The following is a 26,285-nucleotide window of genomic DNA, read 5'->3' on the forward strand; positions in this document are numbered from 1 at the left end:
AAAAGAAAGTAAGTTGAATATGTTATATCATAATTCATAAGCCAATCTAGAAGGATACTCATCAAATTTAACTATAGTTCCCTCTGGGAAGTAGAGTTTAAAGGGAGAACGTTTACTTTATGTATAGACTTAACTATCATTTGAATTTTCAAGAAGGATTTATCACCTTTGTAATTAAACCAAAACCAAACACACATACCTGATTTTTTTTTCAATAAGCTACCATTTTTATTGCAATGTGGCCATTTTTGTAAGGGTGGGGAATTTGACCTTAAAACAATGTTTCATCTAAGGCTCTTTATTATAAAGAAATTGCCATCATGACTATATTCAAAGTATCTTTAATTTTGGGAGATTTACATGGTAAACAAAATTCCTACACTTATTCAGAAGTGATTTCAATGGAAATCAAAAAGGCATTAATAACATCTATTTCTTTTAAGAAGAAATGCAGATAATAGGAATGAACAGTCAGGTACTAGATAAATTGATGACACAGTTAATGAAACTTAATTGGCATTTCTTTGGGGGGATTAAGCTCATCATAAAAAACAGTGCCTCTAATGCATAGTATTATATTCGTGCTGCCATGTCACAAAAAAGGCTTGCCAAAGCAGGTGAGGTATATGAGTGCCCCAGTGCCTCACAGAACTACAATTTCACCATCTGACCAATGGATAATACTCTCAGGACATTCAATCTGCTTACACTGTACAGATCCTGAGCTATTCACATGGACAGTCACATTCATTGTAGTGTTAGCTGCAAGGGAGGTATATAATCAGCTGTTTGGGCTAAAATAAGACAGGAAAACATTCTTTGGATTCTAAGTAAAAGTAACCATGTTAAAGAGTCTAACAGCCAACACTGACAGGATCTTAAATGAATTATATCTCATTTGTTGTGTTGGAAGGGCCCAGTGGAAAGAGAGAAACCAAAATCAAAATCTAATGCAATCCCAATGGACTGGAGAGGAGAAATGAAATCCCCTTAAGATCCAGGTGGCACTTGACTGCCATTTTTTAACCATTTTCCTTCAAATGAAACTACTACAATGTCTCTCACTTTCTCTTCAAGTGTCAAATGGTCCTTAATATCATCCAAGCCATTTACTTGCCCCTCATGTTTAATATCTGTAAATTTCTTTTTAATGGCAACTTTAAGCTTAGCATGAAGCAGAGGGCACTTTCAGGAGCCCAGAATGTAAATACTAGGTCTTCTTTCTTACATTCTTGTTTTGTACGGGGCATCCTACAAAGCATATCGGCAATCATTCAGAGGTAGCAACTTCACAAAGATGTGTAGGGGTCCTCCACAATATCACCAATGTCACCCACCAAGATAATCTTTGCTTCCTCTATAATTATTTATATTTTTTTAATCACTTAAACAGAAGAAAACTGCTTTTTCTTTCTCGGATCTCCCCTTGTGTATAAGATTTCCTTACTTTAATGTCATTAAAAACTTTGATGACTTCATCATTCACTGTAACTCCAGATGCCATAGCACCCATGCTTGTGACTGCAGCAGTGGTGGCTCATGACTCTGGGCACTCACCTGATTTTTAAAAAGTTGTGGAAATAGTGACCTCAGCAACCATATTCTTTGTCCTTAAGGATCGGAAATGCTGCAATGGGTGGATTCAGATGTGCAGAAAGCCATATACACTGGCAACTCACAACATTTGTTAGTGGGAGTTGATTTATGGATGGTTGTGCTGACAATAACCGCAGGATTTGCTCTGCTTTCAATCAAGTAGATGAATCTGATGTCTCCCTAGGAACTGGGTACAAGACACCTGGGCTGGATAAGTAAATGCTGATAGCAGCAAGAGACCAAGTGTTTCCACTTTATCCAATATTTCTTCTAGGGTTGCCAAGGAGACTGTGTCACATCTCTGGGGGGTCTACCCTATCATATTTGGCTCCTTGGTCATTCCTTGGCACTTCATACTGTCACCTTTTCTCTACCCATTGTTATGCTTATCCAGCCCCTCTGCTAAGAGCCAAGTATATGATGCATGGCATTTTTGGTCGAAAGGTGACGCCAGCTAGCCATTGAGATGATATGATTATGTTAAGATTTGCATTCATATGGATATTGGACTCCTGCTGTTCACCTAGGCCAGCTAGGGACTCCTGGAGAGTTCCCATTGGTTGGGGAAGTACAGTAGGAGGGAGTTCCGGGGGAGGAGCTCTCTCTGCGGGTCGGGAGGAGGCCGCGTGGGTGGAAAAAATCTCTGCCCGGGGGTACCGGACATTGGCGGCAGTTTCAAAAAATAAACTTTGTTTCTGCTTGAGTGGCTCGTGATTTTGTGCCCAGCCAGACTGCGGCACCTCTGAGTGGAATTTTCTCTTAGGCCTTGTCTCTATATTCCTGCACTGGACAAGACACTGTGATAATCTTATTTCTCACTGCCCTTGTTCCTCCTCTGTGTGGTACTGCTTCAAATCAGAATAAGCCTGAAATTCTCTCAGTTATTTACCATCTCATGTGGGCTTCAGAGGTCATGGATTCTCTGTTTCAATTTTCCTTACAAATCTAGAACACCAGGAAATGAGAAAGTACAATATATACTTTTTTGGATTCTTAGATCATAACTGAGAAGATGTTGTTGACAAAGCTTGTCTGTTCTGTAGGACAATTTATGCACCATTGAACTAGCTGGTACAATTTTCACTCCTAGTTTAAGCCCTGTCCAAGGCAGAAGGACTCTAGAATTACAATTAATATTCTAGAAGCACAAATTTCAAATTGGTTCTTCTGGCTACAATACAGAGAGAACTGTTGTGCTAATAAGGTGTTTTTCTGAAGTGTAAAATGTTTATTGTTTAAACCAATGGGATTAGTTCCATGTGCCAGACTCATGGCTATGTTAGATTCTTTTATGTATGCTCAGAACATTACCCAGAGCCTTTGAGTTCTTGGCAGGAGTGAGCTCACATAAAAGACTCGGACTTTATATTCAGGTTTTATTTCATTCTTTGAAACATTTTTTCACAGTTTGAAACAACTTATAACTTAACATTACACTGGCCAAGCCCTATGATTTAATATTTTCTTTTTTAACAACAGACAAAAACCTTAGGCTGTGAGATATAAAAATGGGATAGCTTTAAAAGTGCACAAATAAATCAGCCTTTCAAAGAAATGGAAAGCTATGAAAATAACCTTTATGAGATTCTTCGGGGGCAATTTAATTTACATCTGAGTGTGCCTGTGGGGGTCTCCTCTGAGTGTCCTTTTCCATTTCTCCTTTTACTCTGAAGCTCACCATCCCTGACTCCTGACAAACTGAGCAATGGAGTTTTGAAGAGCAGATAATGTGAAAGAGGAAGCACACACTCCCCAGCTACCCAGCTCCAAACTCTGCTTTAGGCTTCCTGTGAGAAAGAGGAGAAAGACATAAGCAGCTTATCCTTGATCCCCTTTTTCTCTGGTATGCCTCACCCTGTTTCTCCATGGCTGTGCAGAAACTGTCCTGGCACGGGGCCTGGTTCCTCTACTGTCTGGGAAAGGGCCATTAAGAGTGCATGTTTGGATGTGTGTATACAAAGGTGACCTGAAGATGAGCTCCTGCCGCATACCAGGTGCTAGAGCTACATGTCCATTGTGTAAACTTGCTACTCTCTTGTCTTTGGAATCAAGTATGGTAGTGCCTTTGGAGTCCTTCATTAGATCACTACCAGTTGCTATCTGAATACTCCAAAGGACCTCTTCCTGTAGCTCTGGGTTCATTATTTAGGGAAAGGTCTAATCTAATGGATTTCTCCAGGCAACTCCTTACCTTCAATATGGAAGCAGAAAAGATATACATTGGGAATCTGAAAGGAAGGAGAAGAAAAGGAATGTCCTAGCACTTTTGCATGCATGAATTTGCAATTGAGGCCTGGGAACACTGCTAATACCTCAGCCTCCATCATAATTGGGGTAGTATCTTTGGTCTGAAACCACAATTATTGTAGAGAGAAATGAGAGTGGGAAATAAATTCATATCTACCTTTATTTTGATTCTTTCTCTACTGGGAATTGAAGTCAGGGCCTCACACAGGCTAAGCAAGCACTCTTCCACAGAGTACATTCCCAGACCTTTTTATTTTTTATTTTGAGACAGGGACTTACTAAGTTGTGAGGCTGGCCTTAAACTTGAGATCTTCTTGCCTCAACCTTACAAGTAGCTGGGATTACTAGGTATGTGCTACCATGCCCAGCTCATGCCTGATTTTGGAGCTTGCCAAATGGAAGTGGGGATGGAAAAATTTTCAGGTAAACATCACCACAAACTGGAGACATTAAGGATGAAGGCCTGTTGGGATCCAATCCCCAAGATTAGCTGGAGCCTCTGGAGCCCAAGGCATTTCAATTTCTAATACTCAGTATAGCATTTTCCAGTAGAGCTTTCCAGATCCTTGAAGGATTCTCATGCTTTTCTTAAACTGCTCAGAGTGCTCTAGACACACTGTGGGCTTCTCTTGATATCCTAACTGTGAGGTAGGTGAGAGCCAAGCATTCCTCAGTTGGGGTAGGACAGAGAACAAGGGCTTGACTGGAGATGAAGTGTTTGTGACTGAGCGGGACAGATCTTAAGCCTGAGATTACTGTGTTCCTGGTTGCACCATCCATATGCAGGCTCAACTTTCACACAGGTGGCATTATCTAGCTTGCCAGGAAGACCAATGCTGCCCATAGTGAAAATGAGCCTTATTTTCCCTCACACTGACCTAACTGGGCTATGAGAGAGAAAACCCAATTCATTTTGGAATGGTAGAGGAAGAAAAAAAAATTCTGTTTCCTATGTCCATAGATTGTCCCTCAGAGTTGCATCAAGCTCCTCTCCTTAAAGCTCTAAGCTATAGGGTCCCATCTCTGAGCAGCCCACTATAGCACAATAGCACCCCCTTAGACTCTTTTTACCTCTGCCTCTGAGGCAGCAGATTGTCTGAAAGCCTCAGATTTTCTCACAATAGCTCTCACAGCAGTGTTTATGAGGTACAAGATAGGAGGTTGGTGGGTGCAGCAGTTTCCAGAGCAGATATAAGCACAAAGGCACAGAAAGCATGTTCCAGTGCTGGCTGCACATCAGCCAATCTGGAGATACTCTGGCCCCTGACACAGGGATTCCTCCAACAGACCATCCCTGGGGCCAGAGCAAGCTCTGTGATCCGCAGTCAGTGCCAGCCCCTTGTCATTGATTATGGGTCAGCATGACCCTGAAGCTTCAATCAAGCAAAGCTCCTGGCTCAAACTCCAGTTAACTCTTCTCCTTGAAGTCCTAGGACTGAGTTTGTCCAAGCCGTAAACTTCAACTCCATGCAGTCCATTGTGTTACCTTCTGGCTGTCCTAGGAGGAATGGGTTGCATGGCAGGACCACAAGAGGCTGTAGAGTGGATTGGCTATGTTTGTTCTTTTGGTTAGGAAATAATGTTTTCCTCTTGAGGTAGGAATGTAACTGGGCCCAGCCTTGACTAGCATTCAACATCTTGTAGCTCAATCTCCTCAGTTGTGCTTTCTGCAAAGCAAAAGACAAGTCAATGAATTGAAATCAGCCACACGGTGGTTTCTTGGTATGAACAAGATAACACATGCCACTTGTGGTCTCAAAACCACAAATGAATAATCACAAGGCCCCAAATGTTACCTTTGAGTTTGTGTCTTCTCTTCCTCTGGAATTTATATGAACACTTATTACAGACCCACATGAGGCTGATTAACACTGCGGCCACAGCGGCGAGTAAAGCAAGGAAGACAGCAACAAAATGGAGGTCTTCGTAGAGGATCTCTAGGGATGTGGGGAGGGAAAAGGGAAGATAGATCCCTTTTAATATTGTGAAGTCGACCACCCACACTTGTGTTCAGAGGTGGCCCAGACCCCTGTGGCTGTCTTACCAGACACATGCAGGACAATGGTGCCAAACTGGCTGCTCCCCAGGCGCTCTGTCACGGTGATGATGTAATAGCCTGAATCCCGCACTCCCACACTGAAAAGTTGGATGGAGCCATTGTCAAAGGTGCAGACTCTGTCCTTATGGCTTTGGGAGATGTTGGCCTGAGTACCTGGTTTCCACTCCACGATTTTCTGCACACCCCAGTTGGATGTATACTTCCATTCGATGGTGGGCACCCCATGACAGGAATATTCAACTGAGAGCAGGATGTCTTCTTCGACAGTGGCATTGATGGTGGACTGGGGAATGTACAGTGACACACCCTGACCTGCAGGATGGAGTGCTAGATGTCAGGCACACTTACACTTTAGTGTAATGAACTTATACTTTAATCAACTTATTTAACTCATTAATTTATTCCACAAGCATTTATTGAGTACCTGTTATTTGCCAGGAATGGTTAGAGGCTCTGGTATTGATGCTGTAAAGGTGGACAAGATACAAATTTCCCTGTGTCTAACTTACACTATATATGGGAGACATATAAGGGATCAACAAGCAAACAAGGTGATTTTAGGTAATGACAAGTGCTGTAAAGATAATGAACATTGCCAGGCGCAGTGGTGCACACCTTTAATCCCAGCAAGTTGGGACACTGAGGCAGGAGGATCACAAGTTTGAGGCTAGCCTGGGCAACTTAGTGAGACACTATCAAAATAAAAAAGAGCTGGGGATATAGCTCAGTGGTATATCCTCTGGATTCAATCTCCAGTACCTCAAAAAATAATAATAATAAACAAGGATAATAGTGAGGTGATAAACAGCATTAGATGGCCAAGGAAGACCTTGCTGAAGAAATGACTTTTGAGCCGAGACCTAAAGGACAAGGAAGAGGAGAAGGAAGCAACCCTGTGAAGACATAGGGCAAGAGATTTCAGAAGGAACAGAAAAGGCATGGTAAGAATGAGCATGGATGAGTTTGAGGGTCAGAAAAGTAGTCAGAGTGCCAGAAAGCAGTGAGCACTAGGGAAGCTTTAGGAGATGAGATTCGAGTGGTGGGCAGGAGCCAAGTCATGATTTTAGGTGCTCAGGGATGATGGGAAGTTATAGGCTTAGGCAGACGGGTGATGTTCCCCAGGAAGCTGAGAATATCTGCCACTGAAAACATACTGGTTGGGGGACAAGAGGAGCAATTACGTGGTTCCTTATCTAAGGAGATAAGAGACAGTGGTGGCAGTTTTGGAGGTTGGTAAAGAGCAATCTGATTTAGGACATGCATTTGGAAGTGGGGAATGCTGACCAACTGGATGTGAATGTGGGGATGGGTGAGACAAGGGGGCATCAAGCAGAAGACATGCATGAAGAGTAGTGCCATTGGCTGAGGGGTATCTGTGTGCGTGTGTGCGTGTGCGTGTGTGTGTGCGCGCGCGTGTGTGTTAGCACAAAATACTAAGCAGGTACCATGCACCAGGGCCTCTGCCAACTGCTTTATACTTATCCTGTCCTTGAGGTCTCATCTGATCCATTGTAATTCTATCAAGGATTTACTTCACATTCAACAGTACCAAAACTGAGATTTATGCAGGGGCCACTAATTCCAACACTCACACATTTAACCTCCATGCTCAAATCAAAGGTCAGTAGTTGGCAGTGGAGGGAACAGAACTTGTGACAAATGCCTCCCACACAAGGAGAGGAGTGGTCAAGATGGCTCCAGCCTGGAGAGTAAACAGGGCAGGATACAAACTTGGAGCCCAATCCTTGGTTTCTATCTCCACTTCCTGTTTAGCTCCCTCATTCTCTGGGTTGCCAGTTTCCCTGGGTACCCTGCTGCATGACTCCAGGGAACTATATCTGTCACTTCTCCAGGGCTTTCTCATTGTCCTCTCCCATCTCCAGCATATCCCATTTGTAACCCTCTTTTAAGGCCTGGCTGGGTATCTAAAATAATCCTATAAATTCCAGGCCGAAAATTTTGGAATAATGGCTTTCAAGAGTAAAAGCTGCTAAGTAATAGAAATGTATTTCTCCCTGTAATATTGTAATATAATAAAGAAATAATTGGTTTGTGTTCCTGGTTCCTGTCACATAGCTCCTAAACCTCTGAGAATCTCTGGAGTGGTAAGTATCTTTTTTATGCTTACATGACTAGAGTTGGGGTCCCTTAGATAGCTTCAAGATGGGTGCTGGTCACAAGAGAGACCAAGATTGGAACTTTCAGCCCCTCCACTCCCAACCCTGCCAGGAGAGGATGCAAGTCAGGTTGATCACTTGTAGCCAATGAAGTGAGCAATCATGCTTACCTAAGAAGCTTCTATAAAACCCCAAAAGGACAGAGATCAGGGAGCTTCTGCACAGCTGAACACATGGAAGTATCTGGAAGGTGGTATGCCCTGAGAGGATACCACTCTGAGCCCTGTTCACATACCTTGGCCTGTGCATTTACTTATCTATAGTCTTTGTAATATCATTTATAATCAATGGGTAAATGTAAATTGAGTGTTTCTCTGAATTCTTTGAGCTGCTCTAGCAAATCAATTGAACTTCAAGAAGACAGAATGTGGAAACCCCTGATTTATAGCCATTAGGTCAGAAGCACAGGTGGCCACTTAGCCTGTGGGGATCTGATACTATTTCAGGTAGATATACCCTGTTGATATCTGCTGGAATATCTTATATCAGAATTATTGTGTTACATATGATAGTAGGAAAATATTTGCTTCCTTTAATTTCTTGGACACCCCAATTTTGATTATTAAAAATATGTTAGGGTTGGGGGTGTAGCTCAGTGGAAGAATGTTTGCTTAGCACAAGGAAGCCCTTGGTTCAATCTTTACTACTGGAAAAAAAAAAAGTTAAATGTTGAAAGTCAAGTGCAATTAGTATATACTCTCCTAGATTCACCAATGGTTAATAGTTTCCATATTTGCTTCTTTCTTGAAAAAAAAAATTCTCAATTTCATTTTGTTGAACCATTTGAAAGTAAGCTGCAGATATCCTGACACTTCACCTAAGAACAAGTCCATCTCCTAAATATGCACAACATTATCCACTCTCAAAATTTAACTTCCTATAGTACTATTTGTTAACATGTGGTATATTTTCACATTCCTCCAATTGACTACAAAATGATGCTTCAAACTGTTTTTTTGTTTTGTTTTGTTTTTTGTTTTTTTGCTTACACGTGGAATCTAATCAAGGGCTGCTTACTGCATTTGTTTGACATGTCCTTTAATCTAGTAAGATTTCTCCACCTTTTTTTGGTGGGGAGGGGGGGATTTCATGACATTAAAATTTTAGAGTCCTACTCCAGATTTATTTGTTTAGAATAAAAGTAAAAAAAAATCTGCAAAAATGATGTTTTCTTGTGGCATCACTCCTGGAGACTAATCATATGAGTTTGTCCCATGATTGAGTTAGATCCCTTAGGTGGTATGTGGTACCTTAACAATGGTACATTCTCCCTTGTAATTTAGTAAGGTACTACTTAGAGACCGTGTGACTGCACTACCACCCAACAACAGTGTGTACATAGATCTTAGCATCCCCCTATATTTCATAGATGGCTGCAAAATGGTGAACTTTAAATGTACTTGTTCTAAATTTATTGGTGGCAGGCATTTCTCCGTAAAGAGCTATTTATCTGTGTACCTGATCATCCCCGTTTTCTCTTAGTGTCCTGATAGACTTTGATTTTTTAAAAAAATTAAGATGTTTTACTCTATTATGCTCCTTATAATTTTTTTCTTCTGGGTTATCTTATATTTGGCCAGTGGTATCCTCTGCCAGTCATATCAATGTTCTTTGAAATGTTCTCAGTAGTTTGTACGCATTTTCTTGAATTGAATACATTTTAACAATGTCTTAAAGCCGGAGAATGAGAAACTTGAGAAATTCTGTCCTTGAGCAGGTAAGTGAGGAGGTCATTTTGTACAGGTTGGTCCTTTTATATTTCATGCTCATATTACTTGGGGTGTCCACTGCCTCTCTCATGGACCACCTTTGGGGTTAAAAACCTAATCTTGGTCTGAACATATGGGAGCTCAATAAAAGAACCCCAGAACTCCAAGATGGAAGGCATCTTACTGGCCAGCCTCCCTCCCAGTGTGGGATTTCAAAGAGCTCAGTGTTCAGCCTCTGGCAGGACTCTTCCTTGAAGTGACAGAGTATTCTCTACTTACAAAGTAAATTCTGTCCAGATTAGGGAAACTCGATTTTAAAAGCTCCCTTTTATTTCTACCTGAAATCTACCCGCTTTGCAGCCACACAGACTGCAGAAGTTCTCTTTCAGTATAAAGAGTTCTTCAGATACCTAAGGATTATTCTCCTGACTACTGAATCACTCCTTTTCATTCAGGCCCTCACTGTGTGACAGAGTTATTCTTCAACACAGAACAAAGTTCAGAGTTTAAGGCTCCTGGAATAGAGAAGGAAAGAGAGGTCAAATTCTAGGTCACCCCTGGGAGGGCAGGAGTTCTGCTTTCTTCATCCTTGTGTCCCCTGTACCCAGCACAATGCCCAACAACACCCAACAACAGTGTGTACATAGATCTTAGCATCCCCCTATATTTCATAGATGGCCTGTTGATCAACATTTGTCAAGGAAACGAATAAGTGAATGATCAAATATTTATGGAAACAGGAAACAACATCAGCTGTTTGGGTGGTTTGAAAAATTAGCTACATCTAAAAAGTAATATACATAAAGAGAAGTACAATTTAATTAAGGCTTTAAGTACCAATCATCATGTACTTTATAATCGGTATTTGTTACATATAGTGATGTGCCCACATAGCTATAAGTGGCAAAAATGGGATTTCAAGCAATTCTGCCTGATTACAAAACCTGTATTCTACCTTGTGACTGTCTATTTAGATATCTATTGCTCTATCATTTAATTTAACATCATCTATTTTTTTGTTCCTGATATCTCTGGCCTCACATATAAGCAGTTGGAGTAGTGATTTCTATAAGAGTTGGAGAACTATATTTAAAACTACTGATAAATTTGTATCATAATCTCTGTGTGTTTCATGTTCAGTCTGTAAACCCTGTTGGCCAGGGTTACTGACAAACTAGTCTCTTAAGAGACTAACTTTTTTCAGTACTTGGGGGATGGAACCAAGAGGTTCTCTACCCCTGAGCCACATCTCAAGCCCTTTTTTATTTTTTATTTTGAGATAAGGTCTCACTAAATTGTTTAGGGCCTCCCTAAATTGCTGAGGCTGGCCTCTTACTTGTGATCCTCCTGCCTCTGTCTCCTGAGCTGCTAATATTATAGGTGTGTGCCATTGCACCTGGCTTCCACCAGCCTTTTGTGTGTGTATGTGTGTGTGTGTGTGTGTGTGTGTGTGTGTGTGTGTGTGTGTATCGTGCTGGGGATTGAACCCAGGGCCTTATGCATGCAAGGCAAGCACTCTACCAAATGAGCTATGTCCGCAGCCCACCGGCCTTTTTAATAGGCTTATGACCCTTCATTATGAGTCTTTCAGTTACTTTGGCCCAAGAAATAGCAAAATTGTAGAACAAGCCAACATAATAACCCCAAGTATATTGGCTGCGATACCAGCTGGCTCTCACTGGTTTCTGTATTTTCTCTTACTCAGAAATTTTTATTTAATTTTATTTTTTTCCTCTTTTTTTTCAAATTTTAAAATATTTAATTGATAAATGAAGGTTGCATATATTAAAAGTATATATGGTAATTATTTATCTATGTTGTACAATGATTATTAATACACTTATCATTACCCATGCTGCACATCAGATCCCCAGAACTTGTTCATCTCTAAGTTTGGACACTGATCAAGATCTCTTCATTCTCCTTAGGCCCAGGCTCTGGAAACCACTATTCTACTCTGTTTCTATGGCTGCCTGGCTTTCTTTCTTTCTTTCTGATTCAACATATGAGGTCAATCATATAGTATTTGTCTTTCTGTGTCTGGCTTGTTTCACTTAGCACAATGTTCTCTGGGTACATCATGTCTCAAATGGCAGGATTTTGTTATTTTTACATTTGTTATCTTCATCTTCTGGATAATAGCTGTCGTACAACATGACATGATATCCCACTGTGATTTTGATTTGCATTTCCCTGATAGCTAATAATGTTGAGTGTCTTTCCATGTACCTGTTGTCCATTTGTATATCCTCTTTGGGGAAATAATTTTTCAGTTCCTTTCCCAATTAAGTACTCTTAAATTGTAAGAGTACTTTGTATATTTTTATTTGCAAATATTTTCTTGAATTCTGTAGATTCCCTTTTGATTTTGTTTGCTGTTTCCTTCGCTGTGTAGGTTTTAGTTTGGTATTGTTCCATTTGTTTAATTTTGCTTTTGTTACTTGTGCTTTTGATGTCATACCCAAAAGGTCATTACCAAGACAATGTAAAGAAGAGCTTTTTCCTGTGTTTTCCTGTTTAACAGTTTCAAGTCTTACATTTAAACTTTTAATCTATTTTTTTTGTGTGAATGATGTATGATAATGGTTTATTTTCATTCCTTTCATGTGGATGTACAGTTTTCAAACCATTTATGAGGAGGCTGTCCTTTACCCATCATGTATTCATAGTGTCTTTGTAGAACATTAGCTGAACATATACGTGTGGATTTGTTTCTGATCTCTGTTAAGTTCCATGTCTATGTGTCTGTTTTTATGCTGGTACCATACTGTTTTGACTACTATACCTTTGTAATATATCTTAAAATCAGAAGATGTGATATCTTTTATTTTTGATCTTCTTCAGATTGCATTCGCTATTCAGGGTCTTATGGTTCCACATGAATTTTAGAATTAAAAAAAAAAGTGTGTGTGTGGGGGGGGGTGGGGGGGGTGGGTGTGTGTTGCTAAGGATTGAACCCAGGGCCTTATATATGCTAGTCAAGTGCTTTACCATTGAGCCACAATCTCAGCCCTGTTTTTTCAATTTCTGTGAAGAATGCCATTGGAATTTTGAAAGTGATTTCATTAAATCTGTAGATTTCTTTGGATAGCATGGACTTTTAACAATTCTTCTAATCTATGAACATGGAATTTCTTTCCATTTGTCTGTCTTCTTCAGTTTTTTTTTTTAAATGTCTTATTGTATACAGAACATCCACCTCCTTGGTTCTTAAGTATATTTATGTTATTGTAAAGGGGAATCATTTTCATCTCTTCCTCAGATAATTCATTGTTAACAATCAGATATGCAACTGATTTTTGCATAATTTTAAATTCTGTAATTTTACTGAATTTGTTTTTATTTTAACAATTGTTTGGTAGACTTTTGTTAGGGTTTTCTATATATTAGATCATGTCACCTACAAACAGATAAATTCACTTCTTCCTTCCCAGTTTGGATGTCTTGTATTTCTTATCTAATTGCTCTCTCTAGGACTTCCAAGCACTTTGTTGATCAGAAGTGAAAGTAGACATCCTTGCCTTATTCCTTATCCTAGAGGAAAAGCTCACCATTGTACTGATAATTGATTGTGGGCTTGTCATATATGGACTTTATATATTGAGGTACAATTCTTCTGTACTTAATCTATTGAGAGTTTTTATCAAGAAAGGATGTTGAATTTTGTCAAATGCTTTTTCTACATTCATTGATATGATCATATAATATTTTCCCCTCTTTCTGCTAATGTGGTATATCACATTTACTGATTTGTGTGTGTTGAACCACTGTTGATCATGGTATATGGTCCTTTTAAAGTGTTGTTGAATTAAGTTTGCTAGTAGTGGGGCTGGGGATGTGGCTCAAGCGGTAGTGTGCTCGCCTGGCATGCATGGGGCCAAGGTTCGATCCTCAGCACCACATACAAACAAAGATGTTGTGTCCACTGAAAACTAAAGAATAAATTAAAAATTAAAAAAAAAAATAAGTTTGCTAGTATTTCATTGAGTATTTTTGCATTTACATTCATCAGGGATATTGGTCTTTAATTTTCTTTTCTTGTAGTATCTTTTTCTTTGGTAAATTTCTCTTAGAATTGTTCTTTGCTTCACCGTATATTTTTAATACATTGTGTTTCCATTTTTGTTTGTTTCAAGATGTTTTTTTATTTCTATTTTGTTTTTTTTCTTTGATCCATTCATTGCTCAGGAGTATGCTGTTTAATTTCCATGCATTTGAGAATTTTTAATTTTCCACCTGTCATTACTTTCTACTTTCATACCATGATAGTCAGAAAAGATACTTGATAGAATTTAAATCTTCTTGAATTGTTAAGAGTTGGGGTGGAGGGGGAGACCTTAAGGATTCAAACTAACCACGTATTTAACTAGGTTTAGTTAGGAATTCCTCCTTCTGTCAATCATTCACATATACTTAGGAATAAATGTTTAAAACAAGGATAGAAAATTAACAATTCCAAGGGTTTTAAGGCAAACTGTTAGTCAAATGTTTAAAAAGTTTAATTAATGAGTGACTACTCCTGTGTCTCATGCTAAAATCAACCCAGAATAAGTCTAGAGAAACTTAATGGCTACGTCAATAGTTAGACTTGGTTTAAATATTCTACTCAAGAAGGTTAGTTCAATATGTCAGATTTTAATCATAAAATGGATAGTAGGTAGCCATTAATAAGAATGAGCTTTGGAGCTATAGGTATACATAGCTCAGTGGTACAGCACATGCTTTGCATGTGCAAGTCCCTAGATTCATTTCCCAACATGAAAAATAAATAAATAAGCAAGCCAGGCACAGTGGTGCACACTGGGAATCCCAGTGACTCAGAAGGCTAAGGCAGAAGGATTACAAGTTCAAGGCCAGCCTGTGCAACTTAGTGAGACCCTGTCTCAAAATAAAAAGCAAAAAAATGGCTGGAAATGTAGCTCAGCATTAAGCTCTATATGGACAAAGAAAGATGTCTGTGATGGTACCAAATAAATTTATAAAATAGAATAATGATCTCATTTGTATTTGTGTAAATATGTGCTAATATGTGCATATTATAGATGGAAAAATGTTGGAGGAAAATGTGCTAAACTCATTAACAGGCATTACTCCTTTGAGGTTGGACTATAAGAATATTTTATTCTCTAAGACTATTTTTACATAATTTAAGATTATTTATTGAATTTATATTAAAAATACAATATTTAAAAATGTTTTTAAGTTTTCCTGATAAAACCAAGCAATCTGACCAGCAAAGTCTAAAGACAAATTTGAAGTTTAAAAGTTTGCCTTAATATCTTCCCTTGAATTCTATGAGAAAATCCAGGAGGAACTAAATTTATAGCCATCTCTTTGATATACGGTGTTGCCTCTGTTAAAGAACAAGTCAAAGAAAAGATAATTTTAGCAGGACAGAAGTTACTGGAACCTGAACTAAAGAGCTATCTAAAAGCTCCAGCCCTTAGAGCCAGTCAGATCCTCTGATAACTAAAAGCTATGGAGATAAAGTACTAGGAAGGTGAAGCCATCTACTGAACAATAAGCTGGAACAGAAAGAACACTTGGAATGATTACTTATTCTTTTTTTTTTTTTACAAATAAATCACATGCTTTTCAGTCTTAAAATTAATTATTTAAAAAAGGGGGATATATTTCCTGATATAACAACAAAGATCAATACTGTTCAGATCACAGCTCCAGTGAACAAGAATACCAGCTAATAATGAGACATATATTACCAACCTGGTCTCTTAAAACTGGAGTTTAAGTCATGGAGATACACTGTGTTAGTCAACTTTCTGTTACTGTAACAAATACCTGAGATAAGGCAACTTAAAATAAAGAAAGGTTTACTTTGGCTCATGGTTTTGGAGGTTTCAGTTCATGACTGATTGCTCCCATTGCTTTTGGCCTATACAGTAAGGCAGCATCTTGGCAGAGAGTACATAGTGAAACAAACTGCTCACCTCATGGTGGCTGAGAAGCAATGAGAGAGACCAGTGACTCACAGTCTCCTTCAAGGGCACACCATAATATTTGGGAAGACTTCCAATGAAGCTCCACCTCCTAAAAGTTCCACAACCTCCAGGAGGCATATCAAACTGGGAACCACGCCTTTAACATATAGGCCCTTGAAGGACACTTCAACAAATCATAGCATACACCTTAATCAGGATAAACTCATTTTCACCTCACTAATCTGAAACATCACTTATCCAGCAAATGTGATCACCAGATGCATCTGATAACCAGGAAATAAGCATTATTGTCATTCTCATTTGCATTAAGCCTTTAAGCAGCAGAGAAGTCACTAAGCCTAGGGTTCAGGAGACCTAACTGGGAAACTGTTTGAGTGAGAGAGTGGCATGATGAATCACATTAAGAAAAGGTTGTTTTAAATGGGAGTGAGGTGCAGTGGAGACCCCTGGTGGGCAAGACACACCTAGGCTCCACATTGGGACCTCCACTCTAGGAGAAAGTGCCTTGTCTTATAAGAACCTCAGATCTCCCAAGAGGACAGGTGACATGACATGTCTGAGGCCCAGAGCAGGCCAGTCCCTGAGCAGGCACACAGCACTTGGGGTCATTCAAGCCTATGGGTTAAAGGCTTGGTCCCCAGTCTGAGATGCTTTCGGGTGGTGGTGGATTGTTTAAGAGGTAAAGCCTCATTGGAACTCTTCCCATTATATTCTAGTGTGCCAAGAGTAGCAGCCCCATCTCACCTGTCTCAGGGGTGACCAACTGTCTCTGTGCCCAGGATTGAGGGATTTCCTAGGATGCAGCAGTTTCAGTGCTTTCAGAACAGTCCTGGGTAAACTAGGCTAGGTGGTCACCCTGAGACTCAACCAAGAAATATTGAAGAGCAGAGATACAGGACTTCTGGTTTCTGAGGCACCCCAGGAGTACCGTGGGGGATATGCAGTAATCCAGCTTGGGGAAGCTGAGGGAGTGGAAAGCCAGTCTGCCTGAACCATCTGGCTCCCTAACACGTATTCCAAGGGATTGCATCCCACACAGCCAGCCCCACCTGAGTGGGAACCTCTGCTAATCCCTGAGCCTAATGTGTCCTCCCCAGGCTTTCTCAACGCAGGGTGCTGGCTCACTGGATGCTGGACTGGTGAAGAGGATATCATCTCCATTTTACAGGGAAGCAAACTAAAGTCTCCCGAGGCTAGGTTATTTGCCCACTATCATGGTAAGTTGCTAAGCAGAGATTCAAACCCTGGGTACTTTTTATTCTCTAATAAGCCAGGAAGTTTGCAAGAGTAGGGAAAGAGGGAAGAATGCTTTTAAGTTGAGGGGTAATGAGTAATCTTTTAAAGTCTCAGGAAAGAGAGAAAGGACAATCCCAGCTGAGAACAGAGAGACCACCCAGGGAAGCCCAGGGACCAATGGTGCCTCAGGTCTAGGAAAACAGTTAAGGGTAGTAATTGTAAGATGATTCTATGACAGAGTAGGGGGCAGAGCCACAACAGGTTGGAGGCTTCCAGGAGGAATTATCCTTCAGATTGTAGGGACCCAGGAAAGTGTTCAGATAGAGCCTTGGAGGATCAGAAGTGGATTTCCAGAAGAACAGTCTGGCAGAGCTCATTGTCTTATCGCACATTATCACCTACACTGCCCTGGGCCCATCACAGGCACCACAGGTGACTGTCGGTCCCCCAATTCAAATGTAGTTCCATGAGGGTAGGAGCTTCCTGTGTGGTTCCCTGTTGCAGACCTAGAACCCCAAAGAATGCCTGGAATTTGAACGGGAATTCTTGAGTACTGACTTATTAAAGGATTATATATCCAGTCTAGGGGTGTGGGGTGCTGAACCCAGGACTATGTAAAGTTGAGCCTGAGATAAGGGTTAAGACCCCCAAGGCCAGCTCTGTTGTGATTCTTGGGACCAAATTTGCCTCCTTTGCCCTGTCTGAAATATACATGTGATCCTTTCACCTAAACTGCCCTGTAATACATGCATAATGCATTCATTCATGTGCACCAATGCTCCCTTATATGCAATCATGCACACAGAACCTAGTTCCTGAGTTTCTAGCAGATGGGAGCTTTATGTATAAAGAATCCCAAGGAATCCTACCAGGGAAGTGAGGGCTTTGAAGGAAATGTCAAGCAGACGTGGGTTCAAATACCAACCTGCATTTTGTTAATATCATAACTTTGGTCAAGTTACCTCAAAGTCACTGAGCCTCTATTCCTCATCTGTAAAACAAGTATGTCACTTGGCCTCCCAGATCAACTTCTGAAGGACAGAAGGAAGTGTCTGAGATTTCTGCAGGAAGAACTGGCATGCTATGCACCCCAAATTCCCAGCACCCAGCACAGGGCCTGGCTATAAATGAACAAATGATGACACACATGCCCTGCCTGTCAAACTGTTGCCAATTTGAAGAGACCACAAAGAGGCCATCTGTGTTGAGCTGAGGGCCACCACCTCTGTGCTAGCAAGTTTCCTTTCCTAACTCCAAAGAGAATAGGCAAAGTGTTGAGCAGCAATTAAAATACTCATGGCCCTGGCCAGTTCGTGCCATTCTTGAACCAGGTCCCTCTGGAATTTGGAAAGCACAGCTTTGTGTAGGAGGCTGGTACATCAAACCCAAATAATGATTTTCCCCTTCAGTTTTCAAGAACAACATTGATGACTGACATATGCACAAATAATAGGGTGCCTAGCCCTCCTGTTAGTTCAGGTGATGAATTTCCCCTCTCAGTACCTGATTAGTCAGAAATCAAGGTTCAGCTCATCCTGGATGGGTTCCCAATGATCCTTCTGTTTAATGGCCTTGAGAAGTCACCCAGATACCAGCCAAACCCAAACACCCTTAGAGAGAGGCAGGTTTAGGTGAAGGCTGCCAGGCTGCTCACCTTCATCAGATTTCAGAATTTGTACCCCAACCAGAAAAACCACACCCAAAGAGCAACAGTCACCATTTCCTATCAGTAATACCTGTTAAGCACCAGACCAGTATCATAGTCCAATGAAACCACAGGTGGGAAAGTTGAATAACCTGGCCATTATCAGACTGGCAAAGATGAAGAAGTCTGATAATATTATGCTGTTAGGAGTGTGTGAAAGTTATACTCACCCAGCACTGTGGTGACTGTAAATGAGTGTGATCTGGGCAGCCAAGTAATGAATAAAAATATTAAAATTGCATATATTTTCTGACCCAGAAATTCCACTTTTAGGAATTATTCTGTAGTTACTATGGGAACACAGATACAAAGATGTAAATGTTGTCATGGTCACTTAAATGAAGCATTACCAAAGACTGGAGACAATCCATGTATTCACCAGTAAGGGACTAGCTAAATAAATGATCTATATTCATATTTTGGAATACTACAAAGACATTCAGAAGAATGAGGTTGATCCATGTATGTTGATGTTAGATGATCTTTAAAGTAATGGAAAAAGCACACAGAGTAGAACAATGTGTAGAGAAAACTTTTGCTTGAATGAAGTAAATTATCTGTGTATAAACACACACACACACACACGCACGCACGCACACACACACACACACACACAGAAACATCTTATCTATACAAGTTCACAGAACATCTCTGGAAGATTCTTTGAAAACCCAGGAACTGCGGTTTTCTTTGGGGAGGAGACTGGATGTCTGGGATAGAAGGAAACTTTACATTCCACTCAGTACCCTTGTGAACAGCTAGAATATTTTAGAAAGTCTGTGAATTACTTAACAAATAAAAACACTATGATCCTAAAAATAAAGTGTACACCAAGAATGTTTGCCTTAGGCCTTTCATATTTGAAAATGTTGTTCTCATATGACAAAGTATTTCACAAGCACTAACATCTGTACTTAAGAGTTGACAAAATCAACATCTTCAGCATCTCCAAAGATAAATTAAATGCATGCACAGTTGTGACAAAATGCTTTAACTATCTCAGGAAGGATACAGAAGGAATTGGGAACACTCTGGACTCTAGGGTCCAAGGGGAAGACCTAGGCAGCTGGGGGTCAAGACTTTGAAGGATATACATTTTGAATTTTGGGTTGTGTGCAAATATTACATATTGAAACTTAAGAAAAATTTGAAACAATCAAATTAATTTAAAGTCAAAACAATAAGAGTATCACTCCTCTCATCTGGGAGGGAGTTTATCCACAACCTCACTGAAAGACATTCTCAGCCAGCCAGCTCCACAAGACAGTCATGACGTCCTCGTCCTTCGTCACCCCCACATTGTCACTGGGTCCTGACTGTCTTACCTCCAAAATGTAACCCGAATCTGACTTGTGCCCTCTCTTCTTTCCCCTATCATACTGGTCCAAACTGCCCCCTCTACAACAGTCTCCCAATTTGCCTCACCGTGCCTACTCACCCTCCTCTAACCTATCATCTATGTGGTATTCTGAGTGATGTTTTCAATATATAAGTTGTATCGTGTCACCCTCCTGCTTTAACCCATTGTTGGTTCCCTGATACTCTAGCAATAAGTTAAAATGTCTTCAGTGGCGTGACTAGACAGGTGAGGTCTGGACCCTGCCTTCCTGTCAGGCCCGTGTCCTCAGCACACCCTCATTCTGTGGGCTCCCAGCACATTGGACTTATGCTCTGATGATTCATCATTTTCTCTCCACCACAGGGACTGTGCACATAACTGCTCCCTTTCCCTGCTCCCTCCCTACTTGCCTACTAATCTTTATTCTCCCTTCAGACCTCAGTCATTCTCTTCTGAGAAGCTCATTCCAACCCTCTGGCAGGGCCAGATATCCTTTTACATGTTCTCATGACACCTTTCCTTTATAATACCCATCTCAGTTCATATTATTTAACATCTATTCCTACTTTCAATTGAAGTTCCATGAGAATAGGAGCTGCCTTTCTGGTTCCTTGTTGCAGCCCTAGACCTGCAGAGTGCCTGACACATGAATGGCAAACTCTGAGCAGTGATTTCCCCTTATAGGGTTATACATTTGGTCTGGAGTTGCGAGATACAAACCCAGGATTATGCCAAGCTGAACACCACATCAGGGTTAGGATTCCACAGCTGGCTTTGGTGTGATCTGGCTGCTCCAATACATGTGTACATGTGCACCGAGCCTAGTTCCTGAGTTTCTGGCAGATGGAAGCCAAAAGAATCCCAAGGAATCCTACCAGGGAAGCAAGGGCTTTGAAGAAATGTCAAGCAGACATTGGTTCAAATACTGACTTACTCTTTCTTAATATCATGACTTTGGCCAAATTTGTCAAAGTCACTGAGCCTCTATTTCTCATCTGTAAAACAGTGGTGGCCAGGGGCTGGGGCTATAGCTCAGTGGTAGAAGCACTTGCTTAGCATGTGTGAGGCACTGGGTTTGATCCTCAGCACCACATGAAAAAATAAATAAATACAATAAAGTTAAAAAAAAAAACAACACAAAACAACAACAAACAGTGGTGGCCATAGCCTCCTCACAGTTCAGATATGTTAGAAGAAATCAAAGTGAATGCATGAATGGCAAGCACCTAGCACAGCATACCCCATTCCCCAGTAAATAAATAATTAGTGATCAGCAGGGGCATATACCAGTAATGCCTAGAAGAATCCCAGGACTAATCAGACATAATTCATAGTCTATACCTCAGGCCACTGCAAACATATCAGGAAATATAACTTTTTAAAACAAAGAAAACAGGCAAATTGCTTTTCTGACTCTTAATTGGAAATTAAACAGAATGGTACAAGGTCTACCCTCCTCCAGCACATCTGTTTCAGGGCAACTGGGACTGGGGCTGGAGTTGGGGGATCTGTTGTTTGGAACAGAGGGTAGAAGAGGAGGGAAAGATGCCAGTTGGGGAAGTCAGGGAAGCACATGCAGTAAAGCCAGAAGACCCCCCAGTGTAGGGATCTACCTTGAATATAGCCAACTTGGTTGTAAGAGCCATCATGCCTACCAGGTGACCTTAGCATGCATTCAAAACCTTATAGGATAAACAAAGTGGTTAAGATGGTCAAACTTCTCATGCTGGCCACTAACCTCTAGATTATTTCTTGTTTTTTAACTGATGTTTGGCACATTAATAGTTTGTTTTCTCTATTCAGAAAGCACAGATGCATTCTGGTTGGCCATGGGCCACCTTCATCTAGTTTAGCATATAAACACATTCCTCTTGATAGTGACCAAATTATATTGTTATATTGTGTAATATGTGCATGTACAAATATGTAACAGCAAATCCCATCATTATGTAAACTATAATGCACCAATAAAAAAAATGGGAAAAAAATTAATAAACCCCTTCCTCCTGCCTCCAGAGACAGGGATCCTTTTGTCTTGCTGCTGCCAAAAACATATTTCAGTCCGTAAGTCTCAATAAATGCATTCTGCAGTTTTGGATCCATCTGCCTTCTTTGTCTCTCCACACCTTTTGCCCTTGGCAGGCAGTTCTTGTACAGTGGGTTTTCTCTGAAGCATCCTAGTTCTGCTTTGGCTGCATAGGCCCAAGCTGGGTGACTTTGCACAAATTCCTTCACCTCTCTAAGCTGCCATTTTCTCATTCGTAGTTGGGAATTTTTGTGGCTTGGCTGTCAATGATAAAATTAAAAGGAAACAATTAAAACCCCCATGTGGGTAAGAGATCTTGATAATAACCAGGAACAACTCTGGAGTGGAGGGATGGGGGACATAGGTTCTTTTCTTTTTCACCCAAAGCAAGTCCTGATTTTAGGTCAGAGAATTCCATTTTATCTCCTTCCATTCAACAAGCATTTGGGAAAGGGTGGGGTCTGAGATAAACATTTAATAAACACTTATTTCTAGTCACACACTCCATTTGGAAGTTTGTTATTAATTTGTCTGTCCCATCAGTTCAACTCCGCCTCTTCTCAGAACCTTTGCAGAGACAGCCTTGAGAAGTCATCTCTCTGGCTCTAGTGATTGGACCAAGGCAGACCACATGTTCTGGGATGGGCCAATCAGATTCTCTCTCCTGAGTTTGGAATTGAGATGAATGGTCCCTCAGTTCTTCCATGTCTCTGAAAAGAGATGTGATGCCACTGGAGGCCACAGTAATTGTGGAAAGCTGCTCATGGGTGGCAGAAGCACCAAGGCAGCCGGAGTGTGGCTTAGGCACTACTGGTGGGGAGAGGGTGCTCTGGGATGGGGGGAGCAGGCAGAGGGCTTCTGGGATCCTTGTTTAGTCGTGGGGAGAAACTTGGCTTGTCTTCCATCCTTGACAGATGAGATTCCTCAACTTCTCTCTGAAGCGTTTACCCTTTCCCCTGGTACTCTTCTATTCCATACAAATTGACTAACCTCTCTGAATCTCTTTCTCAGTAAAGTGAGTGTGTCACAACAGCTATTTTGCAAGATTGTTGCAGAGTCAGTGACTGACATACAGTAAGCCTTTGCTTTTTCTGTTTCTCTCTCAGGTGATTAAAAAAAAAAAAAAAAAAAAAAAAAAATATATATATATATATATATATATATATATATATATATATATATATCCCTATGCAGCCAAAGCAGAACTAGGATGCTTCAGAGAAAACCCATGGTACAAGAACTGACTGCCAAAGGCAAAAGGTGTGGAGAGACAAAAAAGGCAGATGGATCCAAAATTGCAGAATGTATATATATATATATATATATATATATATATATATATTCACACACAATACATATATTTATTTATATAATATAGATTATAAATATTATTATAATATCTATATAATATACATATTATCAGAGTTCACCAATGCTAGTTTGAGAAACTGATGCAACTCTGATCAGGGGCCTGGTAAGGCCTAGATAGGAGCCACAAACTACAGGTGAGCCCAGAATCCATGTAGAGAATGGAACCACCAAGACTTGCTCTCTATCCAAGATTCCTACCCTTTTTGTTGCCTGCTATGTTTTAAACTGTGCCCTAAAAAGATATATTGGCATCCTAACCTGTGCTCAGAATGTGTATTATTTGGTGGCAGTGTCTTTACAGAGGTAATCAAGTTAAAACAAGGTCATCAGGGTGGGCCGTACACAGTGTGACTGGTCCTTCTAAAAGAGGGAATTTGGCTGCAAAGGAGAGAATGCCATGTGAAGATGAAGACAGAGATAAAGTGACTCTCTATAAACCAAGAATGTCAGATATTCCCAGAAGTCACCAGAAGCTAGGGTGGAGGCCTGGAACAGTCTTCAGAAGGAAGCAGCCCTGCCAACACCTTCATGTAAGTGAGGCTTCCTTCAGGACTGTCAGATGGGGCTGAGGTATGGTTCAGCAGTAGAGCAGAGCACTAGCGGAGCCTATGTGAGGCCCTGGATTCCATCCCCAGCACCAAAACAAAACAAAATAGGATACATTGCCCTTCTATGACCTTTGTTTCCAGAGTAATGGTCCTCAGGTATGTAGTTTGCCAATTGGAAAGGACTGAATCAGCTATTCAAGTTGTTTTCAAACCCTGATTAAATCATCCGGGAAGTTTTAAAAAATAGTACTCTGGGCTAATGAATTCAGTCTTTGGGGATGAGACCAAGGCCTCTGACTTTTAAAACTTCCCATGTGATTCCAGGGTGCAACAAGATTGATAACCACTGGAGGTTTGCAGCCTTTGCTATGGTGAAGACCATTTACTGTAACTCCTTCTTGGGGGCACTTTAACAAAGCTTAAAGCCAAAGAAGTGTGTGAGGGAGGAACGTTTGAAACACTTGAGCACTTTCAGGGAGACATTTGGGGGAGGTAGACTCTTTCTGGTCTCCTTCAATTTCTACTCTACCTGGTTAGTCCTATTTCTATTGACATAGGAGAAACAGACAGGCTAAGTAATTCTATTTTCTCCCCCACCTCCTCCAGTTCCATAAGCAGTGTTTCGAAGTATGTAGCTGCATCCAAATCATTGAGAGGACTTGTTGAAACAGATCACTGAGTCCCCTCTCTGCTTCCTCATTCAGTAGGTCTGAGGTTAGGCCCAAGAGTATGAATTTCTAACAAATTCCTAGATATTGCTGGTGCTAGTTCCTGTACCACATTTTTAGAACTTCAGTAATAAGGATTTTGCAAGACCTCAGTGAAAAGTGGGTGCCCTGGTGCTCTCAGAATCTGGGAGGCCTAGACCCCTCCTTTCCTTTTCCAGCACTGCTAATTCCACTTCTGTAAGGCAGGGGACCACCTGTGATACACAACTCATCTTGGAGAAGGGAAGACTGGGACAGACAGGCACTGCCAGAATGAGGGCAAATGGGCAAAGAAGAAAAGAAGACAGGTTCTGCTGAGTGGGATTGAGGCAGTGTGTGTAATGGAATCTAGAGTCAGACAAACTTGTGTTCAAAATTGTACTCTGCCAGCAATAACTATGTGATCTAGGGTAAATTTATTAATTTCTTTCAGTTATAGAACTTCTGCACTGAGGATACCATAATAGTGCTATGCATAACTCCTGCAGAATAACAAACTTAAACAAGACAATACAGTGAAGAGCCTATCAGTTTCTAACACTTAGTGATTGCTCAATACATTACCATTTGGGAGAATTCTTTGAAGATTCACAGAGTAGTTACTGAAGTGGTGAACTCCCCATGCCCAGGGGTGTGTAAACAGAAGCCGGAGAGATTGCAGTAGTATGTTTAAGACAGGAAGATGGCATGTTGGGTGAAGGAGGCTGGTTCTTCCTGCTTCAATCATGTAAGTATAGAATTGGAATGAGCCTTTGCTACGGTATAAATGTTGATGTCTCCCAGAATTTGCATGCTGGAACCTGATGTCCAGTGTGATAGTAGGAAGAGGTGGGATTTTGGAAAGTGATTAACTCACAAGAATTCCACCAGTGGCATATAAAAGACGCTCAAGCAAGCCCTCCTGTGAGGATGTAGAAGGCCCATCTGTGTGAAACAGGTTCTCACCACATACTGAATCTGTCTTGAGCTGGGACTTCCCAGCCTCCAGACTCATGAGCAATACGTTTCCATTTTTGTTTGTTAGCTTTTGAGATCTCACTACATTGTCCAGACTGGTCTCAAACTTCTAAGTGTAAGTGGTCCTCCTGCCTCAGCCTCCCAAGTGGCTGAGATTACAGGTGCATCATGGTGCCTGTGATTTTATGTTGTTCATAAATTACTCAGTCTTCAGGTATTTTATTACAGCGGCCCAATAGGTTCAAAATAGCATTTGTAAATCTGAAATTCTCTTCTGGAAATGCTGCAAGAGATTGAGCAACTTGAAATTCTTCCCTGTGGAATTCCAAAAGGAATTTTTCTATCATACTTTTTTCCAGGCACAAACAAGGGTCATCCTTGTTGGGTGGGAATTGTTCTTTCTAAGAGACCATGGTTTATGGCAGAGTAACACCTGTGCTTCAAATCAGATGCCAAGAAAGCCAGGCATGGCAGAGGTGACTGCTCCCTTGCACAACCCTGGAAATGGGGAACTGGCTGGGTCCACCCTCTCTACAGTGGGCTGCAGGATCTAGGGTCAATGTTCAGGCCACTGGTCAGCCTGGGGACCTAGAATAGGGTTCTCCTCAGACGCCTCTGCAGTAAATATGTGTTGAACAGGAGGACAAA

At 40.9% G+C, this 26,285-nt stretch overlaps 1 protein-coding gene and 1 pseudogene across 1 annotated transcript in view; both read right to left on the reverse strand.

Moving 5' to 3' along the window:
- Positions 1-350: 350 nt before the first annotated feature.
- On the reverse strand, positions 351-1,504 carry LOC114105081 (cofilin-2 pseudogene; annotated as a pseudogene).
- A 1,454-nt stretch (positions 1,505-2,958) lies between these two features.
- Positions 2,959-26,285, reverse strand: part of Vstm5 (V-set and transmembrane domain containing 5) — a 28,669-nt gene continuing 5,342 nt past the window's right edge. Inside the window, exons 2-4 of the mRNA XM_027951377.2 lie at positions 5,888-6,214; positions 5,640-5,780; positions 2,959-5,510 (exon numbers count right to left, since the gene is read on the reverse strand). Of these exons, the coding sequence (XP_027807178.1) occupies positions 5,467-5,510; positions 5,640-5,780; positions 5,888-6,214 (512 nt within the window). The 3' untranslated portion in view covers positions 2,959-5,466. The remainder of the gene's footprint in view (positions 5,511-5,639; positions 5,781-5,887; positions 6,215-26,285) is intronic.

The sequence above is a fragment of the Marmota flaviventris genome, chromosome 9, assembly GCF_047511675.1.
Source record: "Marmota flaviventris isolate mMarFla1 chromosome 9, mMarFla1.hap1, whole genome shotgun sequence".
NCBI lineage: Eukaryota > Metazoa > Chordata > Mammalia > Rodentia > Sciuridae > Marmota > Marmota flaviventris.